The sequence below is a fragment of the Sparus aurata genome, chromosome 10 (genome assembly GCF_900880675.1).
Source record: "Sparus aurata chromosome 10, fSpaAur1.1, whole genome shotgun sequence".
Taxonomy (NCBI): domain Eukaryota; kingdom Metazoa; phylum Chordata; class Actinopteri; order Spariformes; family Sparidae; genus Sparus; species Sparus aurata.
The window spans coordinates 31,626,471-31,648,606 of record NC_044196.1 but is presented as its reverse complement, the minus strand read 5'-3'; the positions used below and the strand labels follow the sequence as shown (position 1 = coordinate 31,648,606).

Sequence of the window (22,136 nt, the reverse complement as noted above, 5' to 3'; positions counted from 1 at the left end):
CTTATTCCATAGCCTCTTTCTGAATGCTAATTTTTCCTTGCTTTTTGTATAGCAGTTTTACCGGGTCTCTTGTTGTCAGGACGAGCAATGTTATATGAAAAGAAGTACTTTAATTTAAAGTAAATAAACTGCTTTAAAAATCCGCTTTTTTGTATTCCGTTCCAGTTCTCACTTCCCCCTTATCCCCAGTAACATTTTGTGTGGCATTTGGCATGGTGCTCAGAACTCCCCTTCCCTTTTTACGTTCTTCTGTAATGAGTGAAAAATCAATACCTGCTTGATATGGGGAATAAAAGAATGGCCTTTGCTGCCCATGGCATCCGTAGCGACTGCTTGACATTGCCAAATTGCTGTCAGAACTTGCAACCGAAGAGGAATGAATGACAGCAACATTAAGAATGGCGGGGTGGGGTTAAATACCTCTGCATGTTTTATAGGTGTCCACAGTGGGACCTGTGTATATCTTCCAAATAAATGAGCCCGACTCCCCATTCATTCAGCCCAGTTACACAGGCATAATTTGGTAAGCGCTGAATGATGCCATTTAAAGTGGACTTGCAGCTGGCCGAATGGTGTTTAATGAGGACAGATATTGACAGCGAGGTCAAGTGGCAGTGGATGCTGGTTTACATTAGGCCCGCATAATGGGCGCGTGTGCGGTAGTGCACGTATATGTTTGCGGTGTCTGGCACAGTGGAGAGAGAATCGCTTAGTAACCCCACAGACCAGCTCACAGGGCAAAAATGGTGGGCGTGCGATACCACAGGGTTTCCCACACTGCAGAACAGCAGGGGTCAGGCAGTAATTTGGGGTGTGGGCGGAATGTGCGGAGCAGGAAGGGCAAACAGAAACCACACAGAGAGACAATGTGGCGACCTGTGCTTTACTCAATTTGTGAAATTAATTACTTTTTTCTTCCCGAGCCACACGTTCTATATGCTTTTTTCATCCCTCGCCTGTAAAATATAAAATCCAGCACATGCATGTAGCTGTTTGCATATGTGACATATTTGCATTCTGATGACACAGTTGGTGCTGAAGGACTGAGCAGATGATTGCATGTTGCAATGTAAGACACTATAGCGCCGTATATGCAAATATGTCAGCTTTGTAGGATGGGCGCCGTGAGCTCTGTTCCCACCGTAAGGCTTTCACAATCATGGTCGACAGTATGAGGGTGTGTGAGTGAGGCTGTCAGTGCTCTTGCCCACCCACATGATGAATAGTTACTGCAGCAGCATATGATGTTTGCCTCGAGGCTCCACTGTATGCTTGTGTGCTAATTATTTAGATTAGAATCTCCGCCTTTTTAATGCACATGTTGCTAATAAAATGCATTAATGATTAGATCTTTTGTGTATGTTTTTTCTTTTTAGCTTTTCTGTGTAGGAGTTAAGTTGCCGGGCTATCTGTTAATGATGTGCGTCCCTCCTTCTCAGATGCATATCCAGGTCCAAGATCACAGATGAATGTGTAATGCCGTGATAAACTGCGATGCAAAGCCCGTTCGATACAATCCGAGTCGGCTGTGATAGCTTCACTTTTCTGATCTTCACAAATTTGGCTCAACCTATTTCAATTGTTTTTATTTCAAATACCGAAGCTTGGCTGCCCTGCTACTGGTCTGCTAACTAGCCCAGCTGCAACAGCCACATAGGTCGGTGTGTTTACTGGGGAAACTACAGCTCACAGTCTGCTGTATCAGCTCCATTTCTTGCTGTTTGTTTTACAAACCAACCGGAAGAAAAACAAAGGAGCTTTACCACCAGACAATCTCTGAACATAACAGTTAGGAAAGAGCACTCTAGCTAACCAACTCTTTTCTGTAAACTTATAATCCACGTAGTCCACTGACCTCCCTTCATCCCGCTGGTTGCCCAGTGGACTGCCAGGTCGCCCAGGGATGGGACCAGAGGATTATCAGAGCCACTGCAATCTTCATCAGTTTTTTCGACTGAAAGAATGTCGATTATTGGTTTGCACTCCACTACTTTCCTCACCTCCCCCATTGAAATTCAGGATTGTACATGATGGTGGATACATTGAAATCGGGTATGTGATTGGGGAACGTAGCCAGATAGCAGGAGAGTGCAGAGAAGAGCTTCTTAGAAAGGTTGCTGACGGCCTCATCAACACTTTTTCTGAATGTCACACAGACTTTGGGTTGAATATGTATTAATCTCTGATTCTTTTATCGGTTTTCAGAATCGAAAAAAGAATTGATCTTCACTCCTGCTCTTTGTATCTAGCTAGCAATCTAGCTAGCTAGAAGTATATGTGTCCACTCATCTTTCACATCAGCGGGACTAGTGATGTCATTGTAGTGTTTTTGGCATTGTTCATTGACACTGAGACATGCAGATCATATGTCCAGGACAGCCTGTGCATGCCGACCGCAGCTTATTTCAAATGTGGCTTAATTGCCACACAGCAGCAAACAGTGAGCACCTAAACAACTAGTTCTCTACTTTCATTTGCACACTGTTGGCGGCTAATCTTGGAATAAATAGTCTTGTATTGTTCGGTGAGTGATTGTCACTGTTCCTGGAGCAATTGAGGGTATTAGAGACCTGCCTTCTTAGATACAATTGAGAGGATGGGATGAAGCGGTACCAACTTTATTTTCTACCAAAAAAAAAAGGAATGATTGAGAAACAAAAAGGGGCAAAGGATTAATTAGTTGTTGGTCCTTTTGATTTCCTTTTCCTACGCATTGCTCGAGCTATCAGGTTGAATTTGAATGTGTCCGTACACAAACAAAGACAACTAAAGATCTGATACCGCTTCCCTCAATCTCAAGTCCACCGCAGCGGCACCAATTATCGGCAAGATGGTGTGTGACCCAGCTCCCTCTTCCCTCAGCTCTGTCATCGAACAAACCAAGCATGCACAGTAAATGGTGATTTCATCCCAGCAAATCAATACGAAGTATTGTAAAGTCTGCACTTGGAGCGGAGGGGTGGGGGTGAGGGTTGGGGGATCAAATGATACTATGGCACAGATTAGCCCATGAGACCTTGAGGATAAGAAAGAAAGGGAGCGAGCAAAAGGGAGGTGGTGGTGGTGGGGTGATACTGGAGATGGCCTTCAATATGGCCCAGTGGCCTTGTAGGGGAATTCAATACAGCCATTGACAAAAGAAGGCTTCCATTGTGGAGGAACCAGCCTCCTTTGGGAAGCCGTTCCATTTCCTTATTAATTGTGCTCTCATTAAAATAAAAGGAAGGGGAGAGGGGAATGGATAGCACCAGAGTAATGGTAGCTCTTCAGCGTGGCCTTCTTGTTTGGACACATGCCAGGGTCAAGTAGTTTACAGTTCTGGTGCTTTACGCTGGATGGAAAATACACTGTAGTTTATGTATTTTATGTACTGCACGCACAGCACACACAGATACGAGCACCCATCCCTCCCTTTATCTCCATCCTCTCAGGCCCTCCTACACACAAGAACACAAATCTTCCTCACCGGCCCCGACTGCATCCACTACAGATGTACATTATCAAGACTCTGGGGGGCTCATCCTGGCCCCAGTCTCACACCACAGCTGACAGCAGACATGGGAGGAGTCGTCAGTTTAGGCCATGGATCACCAAACATACTCCCTAAAGAAGCCTGCAACTCTCTGCTTAAAGGATAATTCTTTTTGTACTTTTTGCCATCATGTCTTATCAGTTCAGCTGACACGGTTCTCTCTGAAGTCATTTACGAGATGTGGGAACAGGGTGACAAGCCTGATGGGGCGAAAAAAAAAACAAGCAGTCAAAAAGAAAAAAAAAAACTGTGTACAGAGAGTGAAAGTTGACAGTGTGTTTACAGCAGTTTGCTCACCTGACAGTCTGTTTAAAACCCGTACGATCCTCTCACCTCTCCCGGTTGTTCCCCCATTGGACAGCCACATTCCTTGATTCCAGCACGAAGCGCTGCAGCTTAAGTTTATTTGATATATTGATTAATCTGCTAATTTATTTCCAGATTAATGGCATTTTTTGAGTCTGTTAAATGCCCAACACAATCTCCCAGGGCTCAAAGTGAAGTCAGATTGCTAAAAAAAACCCCCACAGACTCAGTTTGCGATGATAAACGACAGAGAAAAGCGGCAACTTGCATTTAAGAAAGAGCAAATGTTTGATATTCATGCTTGAAGAAAACAACTGAAACGATAAACCAATTATCAAAGCATTCAGCAGTTACTTTTCCATCGACTAATGGATGAATCTCTAAATTTTGGTGAGTAGAGAGTCAGTGTATCTGATAAAAAGGACGGCTGAAATACCGAAAATAATGCCCCTTTTTAATAAAGTGGACTTTCTACTCTCTTCACTTTACTCTGGGCAGTACAACTTAAAATTAGATTAGTCCCCAGCTACGATATTAAATTGAACATATGGTCATTTTTCTTTAATTCAAATGTAATTTCTACCCTATGACTCTCTTTGCTTCATTATAAATGAATCTGCCAAGTTCTAACGGCATCTTGTGTAAAGAAAAAATACAAAAGCCATTAATTATGTGAATGAATGTACGTGTTGAGTATGACCTTCATCTATTTTCTTTATTACCAACCATATGTTTCATTTTGATGTTTTCCACTGCTGTCTTTGTTTTCCCTCTCCCATATGGACCTGCAGCTTTGTTACAAGACTTGTTTACATCTGATGGCTCTCGAGTGATGAGATGTGTGTCTGTGTGTGTGTGTGTGTGTGTGTGTTTGTGTGTCTGCTTCTGTTCAGCCCCCCCCCCCCGTCTAAAACTGAGAATACCACAGTGAAGATGTCTTTTGTGGGGTGAGTTGGGGGCAGGGGCCATAACTTTCTCAGACATCTCCCTGTGCCCGAGACCCCTACAAAAGACCAAGTGTGTCAAATGAGAGAAATTGCAGGTGCACATTCCCCAGTGGTGCACTCCCTCTCGCCTCCCCCGTTCCACACACATACAGTATTAACACTTGCGAGCGCGCACACACATTCTGCCTCTGCGATTAGGGCTCCCTGGTTTGGCGGCGGGGGTTAGAGGGAGATCCTTTTTCACTCTGATAATACGCTCCTTTCTCTGCCGCGAGATGGACTGAGGAACGGGGCTGAAACTGGAGAGGCAGAGCGAGCGATGTCATTCCACAGCGAGCGACGGCATCAAACAATACTGCGTGCCATTTTCATAGGCCGGCTGCAGATGTTTCTCAGCCGCATGTTAGCTCCGTGCGTACAATGGTGGGTATTTTGCACCGGGGTCACTGTGGAGTTCACGGGGGGCCACACTTTAACTCAGAGGTCTGGATTTCACCCATGTTGCCTTTTTGACCCGTATCTCGTGTTGTAAATGAGTCAAATGGAATGCGAGTGCATCAATCACGGAGTGCAACTTTAAAAATCATGCCGAAGTTATAAAAGGCTTCTTACAATTCAAAAAAATTAGCTGATTTATAAACAGAATGTTAAGAAATGCACAAAGACGAAGACTTTGTTTGTGTTGCAGAGATATCTACAGAAGTTAGCATGCTAACCAGCTAGCCCCGGCCCATCCTGTCTTGTATTACCACTCTGAGCTTCAGGTCTGGATTGCTAGCTGGACGGCTAACTGAGCTAACTAGTCAACAGCAGCTACAGCTAGCAGCAGTTACCAGCTGCTCCTGTAATATGCTGCCTCCTGTTTGTTTGGAGGGACATCCGACAGGTCATCTTGCATATTGACCCTTCCTGGAAGAAGGGTGGGTGCAAACTGTAGTATCCAAAGGCGTTACGCACCCTTTTATCAAGCGCATCTAAGTTTGCTTGAGATGCATGTTTAAGAAGAGTTTAATCTCAAATTAATGTATGCAACCGCTGAAGCTGCTCAGTTCTCCAGTGGCAGCTTTGCCAGATAAATTAATTGTTTTCTGAGGTGCAAGCCTGCCTCGCTGTGATACTGTGTCACGCTTTACGGCGCTACACCTGCTTGTGTGAAACCATGTGTGGCATGTTTTGCCCAAAATCTCGCATTCCTTCCCATCGCCTGCCTCTCACGCTCGTCGTCGCATTCCAGCGTGCCACATATTAAGAGTTGGGGCCAGATGAGTTTGATTGGTACACGTTGCTTCATACATATTCAGCGCTCATTACCTCCGCACAATAACCCCGTGTCTGATACCTGTCATTTTGAATACAAGCAGAAAAGACGATCAAAGCAGATCATCACAGCCGTGTGTCTCGGATGCAGCGTAGCCACCCAGCCTAATTTCGGCAGCACTGCCTTGATTGCATACATGTGGAATGAGATTACTCCTCACTCTGTGGGTGGTTTGAGGAATCACTTTTTTTTTCACATTCACCTCCATTTCAAACACTCGGATTCTGTGTCAAACACATCTCCTTTCTTTTTTTTTTATCTCACTTTTCCCCTGTTGTTTTATCTTTCTTCTCAGATCCACCTTTACAGCAGTGTCACCCACACATTCCCTTTCCTCACTCCTGTTTCTTCGCTTTAACGTATTGACTGGCGGCATGTCAACGGTAACTGCTAAGCTTTGCTACAAGTTAGCACCTTAGCCAGTGTAACCCCGCTGAAAAAATTCTCTATATTCCAGAGAGCAGGGGGAAAACGATATGGCCTACGAGGCGGCTCGTGCCGTCCCACAGGACGTGCTGTGGCGCCGGGAGAGGATCGACATGAGATTGAATCAGCGCTACACCTTGCCGGCGATGTCGTAGCTCAGGCAGGAGGCAGCACAACAGAGCAAGCAGGGGGCCTGATTTAAAAGTTGTCATCCTTGAACGGTGTCGCGTACGGAGCGCGTAGGTGTACGCGCCAGATAGCAAGACTCCCCAGGGAGGAACACCCCCCACCCAATGCATAATGTATTAGAGCGGGCACACATAAACACACATGTAAGAATGAACAAACCACAGGGGAGGGAACAAAAGAAGTGGGTTGCATTTAAGTACAGATACAGACAGCCTTTAATCTGCTGATGCCACCCACCACATCAGATTGCACCACCCTTTGGGTTTTTACAGTATATAGGGCAAACCCCCAACCCCCAACCCCCAACCCCCAGTTCATCTCACTGTCATCTATACTCGTTCTATACCTTTGAAATAAACCTATCAGGGATTTAGCTTAAACTAGTTTTATCATCCACGGAGGGAATGAACATTTTTTTTGCAATAACACTCAAATAAGAGTCTCTTTTTTAACATTTTTACTGTATGCTTGACTAAAAATGTTGTTTTCTGGCCAGCGCTTGATATTATGAATGCGGCTCCACTGGCACAAATAATTAGAGAAATATGAAGTGATGTCTTTGTTAACCTAAAAAGAAAACAGATGCATATGCATGAAATCACATTTTAATTTTGTAATTTGAATGATTTCTTGTTCTTCATTATGTAAGTAAACATTACAGCGCCGAGCTTTAATTGGTATTAATTCATGCTTTTTGGCCCTCGGATATTACACTGCGGTAAAAAAAAAAAAAAAATTACACTCGCAGGAGAATGGGCCAAGGTTTATTTCCGCGGAAAACAAATCACCGCGGTGTAATTTAGAGAGTTCGCTCGGTCCTCCTCGGTGAGGATGCTTCTGATAGAACAGAATGCAAACAAGTTCAAACAAGGCCGCTCTGAGAGCGAGCGCCAATTTCCTGTTTTTATCCTCAAATAACGAGAAATGGAAAAATGCTCATCCGTACTTCGCATCATCCCGACTTCCAAACAAGGCCAAATTCTTTATTCAGCCTTCATGACGAACAGAAGGAGAAATTCTACCTCAACATATCATCAGCAACCAATGTGCTCTCCTTGAATAGCTGCTTGAAAAATACATTTTATTTTTTTTATTTTTTAGCAGCCTTCAACACATTACCGCCTGTTGGTGTGTTTGATTGATGAGGTGCGGAGCTGTGTTCATTATTTTGCCGTCGTTGACCGATCGGGGTCATCTCAGATTGAGTGCTGTGTTCGCTCTCACCACTATCATCTTATTCTGTCAGAGCAGAACGCTGTTACCAGTCTGGTGGCGCTCACCTGATGTCAGAGCTGGAGTTCAGCTCAATATGCACTCGCTATTAATACGATGATGAGTAGAGCCCTAGAGATCCATTCAGACGGCGATATTGCCTGGCTCCTATTCATTACAACAGAAGCTATTTTCTATGTGTTCTTTCACCGGTTTGTTCCGTGTCTCATGTAAAAGAAGCTCCGGAGCCTTTATAATACCGTGTTGTGCTAGTGCAATAAAGGAAGTGCAGTCGGTTACTCATATGAAGTGTCAAAGGAGATGCAGAGGCATTCTTTACATTAGACGGTGAATCTAAAATCCCCTGCTACATGGGAACGTCGTGAAGTGTGTCATATTTTCAGAGGATGCTCACAGAAAACAGTGTGATTGGAAACTAAATTAAGCAAAAAGCAGAACTCAGGTAAGAACTCCTTGCAGTTTGAAAAACACACTGCCCGTAACTCGAGTTTATTTGATGTGTTTTTTGTCGGCTGCGGTTACAAACAAGCTAGTCAAATATTAATTTTAGCAGCCGTACGGGAAAAACAGACTCATCAAAAAAGTGATTATCACATTAAACGGAGATAAAATAGAACATCTGCTACCAGTTTTGTAAAAGTTTCTTTTAAGTGCTTTTATTCAAGTATGGTTCGATACTTTTCACTCTACAGTCTTTGAGGATGATGGCAATATTTTAATTTTTCTACCTATGTATTAATGAATGTTCATAATGGTGGTCGTTTTTTTTTTTTTTTTTTTTTATTTAACCTTTATTTAACCAGAAAAAAGACTCATTGAGATTAAAGATATCTTTTACAAGAGCGTCCTGGCCAAGACAGGCAGCAGCATATTCATACATACACACAAACACATGGTAGACAAAGACATTAAAAACACTTTGCATCCAAAACAGCAACATTTGAATGTCAGCTACAGTAATAACAGCCTCAGGCAAAACATCTACAACCAGATGTTTTTGCCTCCAGGTCATCCAATTTTACCTTAAAAGAGTTCAACGACACCAACTCATTATGTTTCAAAGTTTTTTGCAACATGGTCCAGGACAGACAGCAAGAGCAAATCCTGAGACCGAAGATTGTAAGTCCCAGCGTTACTTCGGTTAATGTAGGACAAAAGGTAAGAAGGAAGAAAACCTAAAATTGCCTTATAGATGAGAATATGCAGGTGTCTCAGTCTGCGTGTTGATAAGGACGACCATCCAACCCGATCATACAGCGTACAGTGATGAGTCAGTGCTTTAAAACCAGTGATGAACCTCAGAGCTCCATGATACACAGTGTCAAGAGCATGTAAGCTTTGAGACGAGGCATGCATATATAAAACATCACCATAGTCCAGAACAGACATAAAAGTGGCCGTAACCAGTCTCTTTTTTGAGTTAAAGGAAAGGCAGGATTTGATCCTAAAATATAAACTTAAAAAGTCATAATGCTTTTTAAGTGGTTCATTAATACTGTGTAGTTAATCTTTAAACAGTTGCAACTGATTGTAAACCATTAGCCTAATAAAGATTAGCTAAAGTTGTACCCATAATATTAGGCTACCATATATTAATGATGGTTAACATAAAGTGTTACAGATACTTTGTATATAAAAAGAAAGAAAGTCTGTACATTTTGGTTTTAAAGCTGAACTTTCAATGAAGGACTACAATAAGGAGGTGTGTTAGAATAGTATCTTCAAAATAATGTACTTCAATGTACAACATTACAACATTAACATTGTAACATTAATTAACATAAAAAAGCTCCTCCAGGATGTTTTAGATGTAGGCACGTGTTCTAATTGTATTCCTCGCTCTCTGTACTCTGGCGTTTTCCTGCTCTGAACATTGAATATCCTCCTTTTTTCCTGAGAGGTTCAGATTGGCGAGGTTGCACCGCATTTTGTCTCAGTTCACGATGCTAAACTTAGCCGAGCTCTCCCCTCCGGTCTGCTGTTAGGCAATTCCGTCTGATAATATGTGGGTAAAAGGAGGAGTGAGGAAAAGACCTTCTCCCGCCTCACGCAGGACGAAAAATCTGCCTGTTGTTTCTTTTCTTTGACCTCAATTACCATCAGGGCATGTGTTACTATAGGGGCATGTTGAGTCATGCCTGCTCTGGGAGCTGTGTGTGTGTGTGTGTGTGTGTGTTTGTGCGACGGCAGTTGTGTTCACTTGAGCCTAGGAGGCAGCGTACAGTAGGTGGGGGCCAAGGTGCATTAGTCTTGGCTGAGATGCTCCCTTGAGTGATGTCGGCACATGTGGGTGGGTTACAGGAAGGAGGAAGGATGGAGGAGGCAATGAGAGGAGAGGAAATAGCAAAACGATGTCAGACATGACGAGAGCTGAACAAAGCCCAGCTCGCTGTCAGGAGCCGCAGCTGCCAGCGCCGCCGCAGACTCACCTCCGGCTTGACAAAACGCCACTCCGCTGATAGGAAGCAGGACACGCGCCTCTGTTCTGTTTACACTGAGGAAAAGGAAAATTGGAAAATGACCAACATTTGCACTGATTTAGCACCGTAACCAAAGGGATACTTTTCTAAAAGTTCCATTTAAATCTGATCAATTCGAGCTACTTTAAATGTACAAACACTTTGAGCCACTGTGAGGGGAATCACTGACGCATCCTAAACTGGAGTGGATTTGACCTAAGAAACTAATGTTGCAATTTGCACAGGGAAGTGGTTTTAAACACAAGACCTTGATGGGAAACTTACTTCCCATTTCCTCATTTTTTTCCCCCCCCTTCTTGCCACGGCTATGCACTTAATGAATTGAAGTGGTGATTAATTAAAAGAAAGTGCTTGCTGGATGGAAGGACGCGTCACCCCTGTGTTCTGAGTATGTGAATCAAGCCTTTATGGAGAGGTGGCACGCTTCTTGTGTTTGTTACTCGCGTGTACGCAAACACGAGGTTACTGTCTCCTGGGAGCGTATCACGGAGGGAGCGAAGCTGCTGTGCTCTGCAGATTTCCCTCAGTCTCGCAACCAATTTATTAACTTTCACAGTTATTAACTTTCACTGTGTCAGTGCATCTCTGCCCTGCCATGACGGCTATCTTTTTGATTTCGCCGGGAGGATGTTTGCGTGCAGCTCCTCGGAAGAATCGGATCAAATATTCACCCCGTGAGGAGGTTGATCCAGTAAGTTGCAGTAGTTTATTATGAGTGCACTGTATCTGGTCCTCCCTCAGAGCTAATTTGTCAACACTGAAGAGCTAATTTCCCCCACAGGCATCATGGGCAGTTTGACTGACGGTTTGAAACTCGCGTTTGTACGTTGCCACCCGGCAAAGAACACCCCATCAGTCTTTCCCCTCGGCTGGAATTTGCAGGCGTGTGGTGCGTTGCCAATTAATGTGTTCAAATGTGTGTCAGCGGATGCGAGGGGGAAGCAAAACAAATGGCTCGATCATGCGCCGTGCTGAATGGGTATCTGGGCCCTGTCATGATGAGTAATGCTAATTGTGCTTAGCAGCATCGTTGGTCAAAGTGTCAAAAGCCATCAAGTGGGTTTAAGAAGTTTGTCACGATGGTTCCCAGCGTGGATCTGTCATCCGGCTGCACGTCTCCACAAAATGTCTTACTCAGTCGAACTTTTTCCGAGGTTGCCTGACCACTTCTAGCGACGCAGGCAAGAGCGATCGCAAGCCACGAATTCGTCTCGCGCAGCATAAACATTGTTTATTGATGGTGTTCCCTTAAATGCTCTATCTGCAGAGTTCTTTGACAGTTAAGTTCTTGGATAATTTTCGCACTCTGCGCAAAAAGCCTTTGAGATTTCGCTTGCCTTAGGCCATATGTAAACGTAATTTACTTGCGAGAACAATTTGCCTGAACTGTTCCTCACTTCGAGATAAATAATCCCTCATGCATTATTGAAAGTGCGATACTTTCACCACGAGTCGCAGTTCACAAGGATTTCTCCCCCTCGTTCCGAAGTCGTCTTGCAAATGACTTATTTTATTTTTTTTTGTCCCCCTCCAGAAAATGTAATTTGTTGCAAACTAGGAAGTGGGTGAGACAGTTCTAATCAAATAACGGTATCCAGATTCATGCGCTAATTAATCACTAGCTCTGGGGGCCGAACCCATCCAGCGATTCTCGGTGGAAAAAGAGACATTTGATCTGTTGAATCAGCTCCCTCGCCGTCTCCTCCGCCCTCTTCCATCTATCTTCCATTAATTCAATGAAGTCAGAGTTCATTTGAATGCAGCCCCCCCCCCCCCCCCCCTCTCGAACACGCACACATTAAGTTTTCAGCTTGTATCATCCGCTGCAGAGTCACAGCCTCTTTTAAAAGAATAAAATATTGTATCTTCACATTCTAATAGCCTAAACATTTTTTTTCCCCCCTCTTCTCGGAACGTATTTGGCACTTAGCCCGACTTTCCGGCTGCCTAATTGTAGAGAGCATTATTATTTATCGAGATATTTTCCGCTGTGTCTGAGCTTACGCACTTAAGCTGAAGCCCGAGAATGATCTAAAACCACGCTCCTCTTGTGTTGCGAGCCGTCACAAGTCCCCGACATGTGTTTATCCGAGTGAAGGTGGCTCATGTAGTCAGCCTCATTGTCATTGTTCATGGTGGTTGACCTTAACTCCTTCTCCCTGACACTTTTCCTTGAGAGATGAAATGAAATACAAGCTCCCCAAGGTCGCTGTTTTGTTACTAATGATGGCTTTTAAATGTCATTGTTGCTCTGCTCCGCCTGCACTTCAACGCCCGGTGGTTCAGAGAAGGTAATGGGTCTTCGCTTTGTGTCAGTGATCTAAGAATGAGCTCTGATTTTAAACAGCTAAATTCCTCCCTCCTTACTATTAAACCCACAATCAGAACTCTAACACCCCCCCCCCCCCCCCCACCACGCCTCGGAGTGGTTTTTAAAAGCTCTGTGGGGGTGCGACATTTTCCAAATGAACATTCTCTTCCTGACCTTTCTGCTGCCCTTTTTGGTGAGTAATTGCAGTTTTTGAAATATTCATTTGTGAGTTATGTCATTTGCGGGGCATCGTGATTGAAAACACTGAAAGTAATGGGAACTATCCAGCGTGACCCCTCCAGCTCGCCTTCCCCAAACTACCACTCCTGCAGGCCTTCCTCCCTCCTCCCATACTCGGCGGTGCACTCAGAGGAATTATCCAGGGAGAATCTTCAGTGGGGAAAAAAAACCAGTGCATATAAATACTCCGCTGAAGTATAAACTGGAGAGGGGGGAAGAGAGATGACTTGCGCAGAGCATGGGAACTCAGATAAGACCTTCGATAAGAGTATTTTCGATTGTCGATAGCTGCGGCGGTGATGTGCACAGGTAGACGGCAGCAGTACGTGCGAGCGGGGCAGGATGCTGGCTCTGGCACCCGAGGAATATGAGCCCCATCAATCACCGCCTCCGGGCACAAATGTAATTACAGTACAGTTGTTGACTAGCCGGGTAATCCGAGACATCACTGGCATGCGTTCACTTGCTTACATTAGGAGGATTGCTGGTGGCCGTGTTGACGGCGTCACTCCTCTCTGATGTTTTTTTAATGCTTCTTTGGGGGACGCTGGCCTGAATCGAGCCGCAGCCTGTAGAAAAAAAACCCCCCAAAAAAACCACAATGATTCTTTTTAAGCTTGCAAATTTGTAAAGTTGCTGTGCAAATCGATTAAATAAGTCAAGATTCATCACATAAGGTTATGTAATGGAACCCATTCCAGGCCTTTTGTGTGTTTTTGATAGATATCTACAAGATAAAGGAAGCAGTACAGAAGCATGAAGATCGATAATCAACACAATATCGGTCTCTTTCGCTCATTTGTCTAAGTGCACCTGTCTAAGTCAGCCGGCGTGTGTTCTCCTGTTTCTTTGCCGTTGTCACTTTCAGAGAAGTTTAGTGTGATCCAGATGAGAACTTCTCGGGGGGGGGCGGAATAAATCTTCCTATTAAGAGGGGGATAATTGATGGCTTTCATCACCAGCATGAATTAATTCATTCCAACCTGAGATGTTTGTGGCAAGTGCGCTTTACCGCGTTGAGGTCTGAATGATTTTTTGAGAAACCAAATGAAACGACAGGATAATGAGGGACTTCTTTTGTCGTCTCACCCCACCGCATCTCTTTTTTAAATGTGTTTTGTGTGTGTTTTTTTTTTTTTTTATTTTGTTGATTGTCAGGGAGGGAGTATCTGCACGACCACCTGTGCCTGTGTGACAAATATTATGACTTTTTATTTTCCCAAAAAGAACGTGTGCTTTTTTTTGATGGAACCAAAAGGCTCTTTGACTGAATTGGAAGTAGATATTTTCATATACAATATCTTATATTTCACATGTAATATCGTATAGCTCATGAGCTTCATGTGTTTCATGTGTACCAAACTCTTCAATGTGTGTGCTTTTTTCTGTAAGGATTTAAACCTGCTTGTGTCAGGCAATGCGGTATGCTAACATCTGTATCTTGGTGAAACGTTTCCTTAAATAAAGGCTAAGAAATATGTTGAAACATTCCCAAACTCACTTTCGCAAATGACCGAGCAAGTCCAATGTCCACTCTCTCTTCCAGCTCCCTTTTGTAAATAATAAGAGCGATAACAGTGAATTATAAACAGAGGTTGCAGGCTATGAAACCAAAACAGTTAGCTGAAAGACGCCAAAACACTTTGGCAGGGAGATGCAGAGTTGAGGGAAAATGATCTGCGTGGTTTTACATTACCTTTATCAGTTTAAACTGTGGTTATCTAATGTCATGTAGATGTGTTCGGCAGATTCCTTCAGACACATTTAAGTTTTTGAGCATAAACTCAGCGAAATGCACGACTAGAAGTACCCAGAAGTCATTGGTAGGCACCCATATAAATAGTATTCAGCTAAAAGTCTTCAGTACTTTCCTGTCAAAAGTGAGAGTCTTTGTGCTGTTTTATTCCTGGTAGATTTAGTCGTGTCCACATTATTAACGCCCACTGCAGCTGCTTTAACATATGCAATTACCCTCGAGATGGCCGGTATAACTTTTGATAAAGCAAGACAACCAGGATGAGCTGGTGCAGAAGGGAAATGCCACGTGAGTCAACGCGAACAAAGTTACATGTAACTTCTGTCAGAAAACAGTCATTATCACAGCTTCAAGATGAAACGGGAGCAATTTTTCCATCACCTGAATCACAACAACATTACATAACGCGATGATTGCGCCGCTGAGTAAGAAGTAAGGACTGGAAATGTCACGCTAACGAGACAATTTTCAGACAGAGAAGTCTGTCACTTTGCATTTGCCATTTCGTACACCTCCAACAAACAGAAAGAATGAGATGATTGATGTCATGAATGTGTCTTTCAAATTCCATTCTGTGCCACAAAATAATTTCCAGTTAAGGTAGCTTTTTTTTTTTTGTTTACTGAAATATCAGAAACATGATAACAAATGTCGTTTCCAAGGTGACATTATTTCAGCGGAAATGATCCTGAGGGACAAAAACAAAGTTCCGCGTGCGAGTATTTGTAATATTTTCCTTGTTGCACGAAAACGAAACTGAGCCTCGTTTTGATTTGATACAAGGTCCATTTCGTGGCAGTTTTGAGTTTCCAATCCTGTGACTTAATGGAAATTAAAATCTTGTGCACACGTTTGTGTCATTTATTGCCACAGAGGCGAATGTGACAATTAATCACGATATCGCTCTCAGGTGATGTTGCCTAGCTTTGTTTTCTCTGCACTGTTTTTTTTTTTTTTCCCGTCCCCCTCTCTCTCTGTCCTCGTGATGAATGTGTGTGCCCAGCGGTGGCTCTCTCAGCTCAGACGCTCGTCTGAAGGGGATGTTTATAAAAATCTATAACTGCCACAGTCCTCCTACAGTCACTCAGGCCACTGTTTACGTTTCTCGCTCATTTTTTATTCCCGCTGTAAACACAGAACTCCTGCAGTCTGCCGTGCACATGCCCGCTCGTGCGCGAGTGTGAGCCTCCGCAGACGTGCGTGGGCGTGCGTGCGTGCGCCTGTGTCAAGGAGAGGGTGAAAAAAAAAAAAAAACGCAACCTCCCGAACTGCCGCCGCTCGGTCCCACTAGTCCTCCTGGCCATTTTGGCTCTGCGGTAAACAGCAGATTTTTTTTTTTTTTTTTTTATTTCGCCAAACTCAAACAGACTCTCAGCTTTGGCTTGAGGCAGCGTGCACCTTTTGACCCGCTGCCTCCTGCCGGCGTGTAGTTTAACCAAAGTGCATTGTGTCACCTTAAAAGACAAAGCATGAGGCAGCTCTTATGATTTATAGATTCAGCTCTTGAGGGAAACGGTACCAATTTACATGAGACGCACTCCGCTCGGCTTTCTTTGTCTCTGCGTGTCTGTCGGTCCTCTAATTTCTCAGTTGAATGCTCGTGTAATGAATGTTTATTTTCTCACAGCCGAATGCAAACACCGTGTCTATTTCCTTATGTTTGATCCGTGTCAATCTCGCGCTCTCTCTCTCCACAACCCCCTGGCTCCTCAAGGGCCCCTGTGGTATTGCTCATCCACCCACTCCAAGCAAGCAGCGTCCTGTCCGCCCACACTCTCTGGACCAGGGTGGACAACCTCTCCTCATATGTCTTAATGTCGGACCTTTTGATTGCAGGTCCTCTCGTCTGTTCTTGTATTTTCCTGTAGGAATATTCAGGCTTATTTTTTCTACAAACCCTGACACCAGGATATAGTTGTATCCACGATAAAGTCTGGCATGGTTAAAGCCTTTAACCACAGTGAAACAAAAGGGAAGGAATCAGAATAAGTCACACTTACATTCTGTTTCTTTTTCTCTGCAGCCTTCAGTCGAGCGCCAATCCCCATGGCGGTGGTGAGGAGGGAGCTGTCCTGCGAGAGCTACCCCATCGAGCTGCGCTGCCCGGGCACCGACGTCATCATGATTGAGAGCGCCAACTACGGACGCACCGATGACAAGATCTGTGACGCCGACCCGGCACAGATGGAGAACACGAGGTGTTACCTGCCGGATGCATACAAGATCATGTCTCAAAGGTAGCGACGTGTTTGCAATCATTATTTGGACATTTTTGCATAAATTTTGCTAAATGGAGTGGGGCTTTCATTGGACTTAATTGGGCTGAAATTGAGTCTAATTTTTTGCCAAGAAATCAGTATCCTGAGTGTTTGTTTTGACTTTCCCACTGACGTGGTGAAAAAAATTGTTATCACCAGAAACAAGATATTTCAGTTTGGAATTCCAACATCCACAAAGGCAGTTAACCAGCGTGATTTAAAAAAGATGGCTAAGTTAGATACAACACTTACCTGTGAAGAGCAGCAGGTGAGTTAGCGAATGTTAATATAACATGTTGGAAAAGTAAAATCTAGTTAGCTTCACTGCTAGCTTCCACTTTCTGAGTGGAACACATACTTGACCGTACAATGGGTCCTCCCAAATGTTGAATGTTGTGAAGACAGACTGTTTAAATGGCTGAAAGGACATAACATATGCTTCATATGTTATTGTTGCAAATGAATATTCAGTGGCAACCAGGCCATGAGGTCCTCCAGCTAGTAGCACGCTACAGAAGTTAATGGCAGATCTTTTAGTTTCCACAAAGATGGGCCTATCCAAAAATAGTTTACCAGGGCATCTGTGGATCCTTAAAATGTTTTCTTCGTCTTACCCAATGTTCATCCTGACACAACCCTCAGGCACTTTAGGAGAGAAACATGGTCTTTTTAAAAAAAATCTTTTTTTAGTACAAACTATAATCGACAGCACCATGTCATTTTTAGTATGGAGTCGACAATGGACAATATACGAGACATATCAGCTGAGAGGAAGGCGGGAGCAGACTTTTTAAATCGTTGATCTCTTCAGCGGCTGGATACTCCATAGTTGGATAAGCTCTTAAGATGGAGGAAAGAGCGGATCAAATGTGTCCAGAACTGCTAAGACTGTGCAAAGAAGTTTTACTAAACAGGCTGAGAAGAAACAGGGGGAGAGAGAGAGAGAGAGACAAAAGAGAGATGAAGCGTGGTGTCGTCCGTGGAGACGATCAGCTTTATATTTTGACATGGTGCGACCTCATTCTCTGACCTTTTAGCGTGATGAACAATATGTTGGCAGTTTCAGAGGAGATAATTAGTGGAACTTCTCCGTATGTGTGATATGCAGTCAGGTTTGTTAGATGTAATTATTTCTGCAGTCTGCACCTGGACTGTGCTTTCGTTCCTTGAAAGCGTAGATTTTAGCTGTTGCCATCAGTGATTTTGTCTAAATTGGTGGTGCGGTTAAAGGAAAGTGTTGTTGTTTAATGGATAGATAAGTGTGTGACATGAGCATCTCCCTCTAGGAAAGTTGACATAAAGTATTGAGTACTAAGTTAATTGGGCGAAGCTCAATAAATCAATTGATGATCGGTCATTTAAGGTGATGGAGCTGTTTGCAGCATGTAATGCATTTCACCTGGATTTGGACGTTCTATTTTTAAATTGACTACAAAAGATTCATCATAGTTAATCTGTGGCCTGAACACGTGATTAACAATATCACGCAAGTCCTGCATGTTTATTTGTCTGTAATTTAAAGCTCTACAGATAATAAAAACAGATTTCGTGATGAAAAGGGCTCGTTCTTAGCCGCATTTTTAATAAAGGAATATTTGCATGTATGCAGATGTACACATAGAGCCACTATCACCAACAAATTGTGCTTCATGCTTCTAAGTAATTGACTCAAGGAGCTGTGTTTGTTAGAAAATCTGGAAAACATAATTATCAGTTAATGAGAGACGCTGTAATTCACACCTGAGGTCAGCCCAAATGGAATTACACGCCGCTTTCCTCGGGACGTGTTTTTCCCTCCATGAAACAACTGTTTTTATTGATCTCGCCTCAGAATATGGAAATTAGTGGCTTTGCGGAAAACTGGTGCCGAGTATCACACTCAGTGTGTCCATGATTTATGTGTGTGATAAATATGAGGTCCGGCCCTTGAGGTTTGTAAAAAAGTAGAAAACACGAGAGCCATGTTTAAAGTTTCCAGTGGTTTCAGAAGATTAATACAAAAGCCCTCCTGTGGGGTGGTGTATGGTTTAGTAACATATCCCTGTTATTGATTAATTGGGTCAAGAGTCCCAGTAAGCCATTAACACGTTCAAACGTAACCTCACCACGCCCGGCTCCTAATCTATATTAGTCATAAATCCGTTCCGACACAAATCCATGTTCATTTGAACTGGTATGAATAACATTATCAGCTATTTGTCAAAATAAAAATGTGCTCGATGAGCTTTGCTGCCATATGTGAGTCTTCTTTTCAGAGTTATGACCCTGTTGTGCAGAAACCGGGACATGGAGACCTATTTGTCAGGGCAGACAGAGTATAGTCTTACTGTGCTGTGGCTCTTGCGGTGTAATGGATTGCTAACATTAAGGTAATATATACACAAGTTTCTGGGGGTTTTAACCAAGCAGGCTGGATTCAAGAAAATGCACGGTTGAAGACAAGTGTGGACTGAATGTATGTGCAGTCCGTTTTAGCTCTTCTGTTGACTTATTGCAGCACTTAGAAGGCATGGACTCAATCTAAATAGCGAGCCTGCGTTACCGTTTGTCCAACTCTTTTTATGTCCAAAGCTTTGGTTCCACATAAGACGGACCCCTTTGAGAATACTGATGGGCCTGCGGGGCTTTATCAAACAATTGCTCTCGGCTTTTTTTCGTCGGGTGCCATAGAGTTCAGATAATCAGCTGTGTGAAAAGCAGCTGATGGTAAAAAGAGGCAGTTTGAAACATGTTGTCAGATAATTGATGCACCCTGTGGCTCCCTTGTTCTCCAGCCGCCCACTCAGACTAAAAATCCCCGCAGGAATGAATCAACGGGTCCTGCCACTGTCAAGAACACAAAACTACCATAAAGTGCCAGGGAAAAAGCGAGTCTTTTCAGCATCTCGCCGCTACTGGGGGGCGTTTCAACTATGCTAAAAGGTAACCACAACCCGATTTCAGAGCCAGAGCACTTTGTCTTGGAAGAGGAAGTCGCTAAGTGGATGAAAGGTGTGGGCGGTTTGAATCGAGGGTGGGTGGGGAAGGAGGGTGCCAACGTAGGGACGGGGCGAGAGGATTCAATGATATTTGTGGCTGCCGAGACACAGCCGCGCATTAGCATGCTGAGGGTTAGCACAACAAACGAACGCCACCCCCGACTATTTCATTGTCGAGCTGTCAGCGCCGTTGCTAGGAACCTGCGGCTAAGCTCATTAGGGTTAAAAAGAAAACGAGAACAAAACAGAAAACAAGCAATCTGAAGAGAGAAAGTCTTCAAAGGCTGTGTGATAAGGCCCAGGTGACAGCAGGGGCACCCAGGGCTGACTGGATATGTTGGGTCTCTGGATGCATACAGTATGATTTCAGCGAGGATAATGTGGCAAATGTGACGCCTGAATAGAATGAACGGCTCATAGTGTCACACGCTGGATTTACAGTGTTGCTTTCCCTTTTCTGACTTACAATTAGCTCGCTTTGATCGGATGCGCAGCCTGTAAGCCACCGTCGGCACAATCTTTAAGTCGTTATCACGTTCGCCACAGAAAATAGTTGTTTTCTTTTTCTTGTCTACTTCGTAATCGTCTGTGAGTCAGTATCAGCAGTCTGTCATTAATATTTGAGGCGAATTTTATTCCCTCGTCTCATACTCTCTCTCTCTCCCCCCCCATCTATTGATCAAGCAGTATGTTTACATGCGCACTATAACCCAATCAAACAAGCCGAACACTGTAATAGTGTGATTAAAGCATTTAAGTGGGTTTTGCGGTAACCTGATTTCCCCAATAATCGGTGGTTTCCATGAGATGTTTGATTACAGGGCCAATGTGCCTCAGACTGCAGAAAACAAACGGGCGACAGTAAACAGACACATTCAGTGATGTGTTTTGTTCTTTGTGGCGACGAATTTGCATAATTACACCACCACATGCGCGTGTGTGTGCGTGTGTGTATAGACACTTTAGGTTAAATCTGTTTTTTTTAAAAGGATTGGGGCAAAAATAAACACTTACAAAGACACGTTTGAGTTCAAAAAGCAGAGCAGAGATCAGCACTTTGTTCTTACGTGCCTGCAGTTTATATCAGCCCGGACACACTGCTTTGCATCAGGTTCATATGACGTCAAGTCAAAACAAGGTAATTAAGACGCTTCTGCCCGCTTAATAAAAAAGAACAAATAGAATGCTAATTATTTGGGCTGCACGATACAGTAAAAAAGAACTTATGTTGCTATTTTTTTTACGGATTACGATTGCGATATCAATCAGGATTTGTATTTTCACTCACAAACAGTATTGAAATCATGACGATGTGACATTTGTTGGCATCCGTACCAGACAAACACTTTGTCTTACATTTAAAGACGTTGGATTTGTCGGCCAGGGCCATCTCTGCGTTATATTCATTTTAAAACACACATGTAACCACATCTTCTTACTTCGCTTTTGATCCATTTAATCAGCGTCAGCGCGTGCATGTCCTGTGAGTCTGGAATATTAGAGCATGTTTGTATTCTAACTGCTAAAACCAAAAGCACACAAGCTGAAACGCGGGACGCAGCAGGGTCAGCAAACACGCCGACGTTTATTTATCTAATCTGATTATGTTTACCCAAATTTCAATCTTAATTCAACAAAGACAAACTGGTTAAAGTGTAATAATCTGCGCATTACCGTAAAAATCGAATTAACATGCTCCTGAATGCACTGATAGTAATTTCCTCTTGTGGGACTTGTGGCCCCCTTTCTTTCCCCCCCCTAGCCTGTGTACCACCTGCCTCTCCTGCTGGCACCGGTTAAGTCGCGGTGACTGGCAAGCGCGGTAGTTAGCATTCACATCCCGTCTGAAGATGAGCCACACTGCTGCCAGCTTAGTCTCCGTGCCAGGCTCACATCCATCACCGGCAAATGCCCGGCCATGTCACCAGCTCTCGCAAGCTGTCAATATACATTTAGGCGGCTCAATCCCTCTGCTCCCCCAGCCTCTAAGAGCTCTCCATTGGTATTCAGCTATCAAACCCAAGTGCTACCTTTTCCAGTTTAGCACCCTTATAAAGCTGTATACTTGGGCTACTTCGGCAAGGTGTTTGGTTCCATTACAGTCTTCTAAGCGAGAGCTAATAGCACCCTGCACCTGAGTGATATCACGCCGCTGAGCTTGT

The 22,136-nt window shown here is 43.7% G+C and overlaps 1 protein-coding gene across 20 annotated transcripts in view; it reads left to right on the top strand.

Moving 5' to 3' along the window:
* The window catches only part of LOC115589634 (adhesion G protein-coupled receptor L3), a 204,876-nt gene that overhangs the window by 62,528 nt on the left and 120,212 nt on the right, over positions 1-22,136 (top strand). For all 20 annotated transcript variants that reach the window (XM_030430661.1, XM_030430665.1, XM_030430649.1 and 17 more), the window contains one exon: positions 16,762-16,975. In XM_030430661.1, coding sequence (XP_030286521.1) covers positions 16,762-16,975 — 214 coding nt within the window. The remainder of the gene's footprint in view (positions 1-16,761; positions 16,976-22,136) is intronic.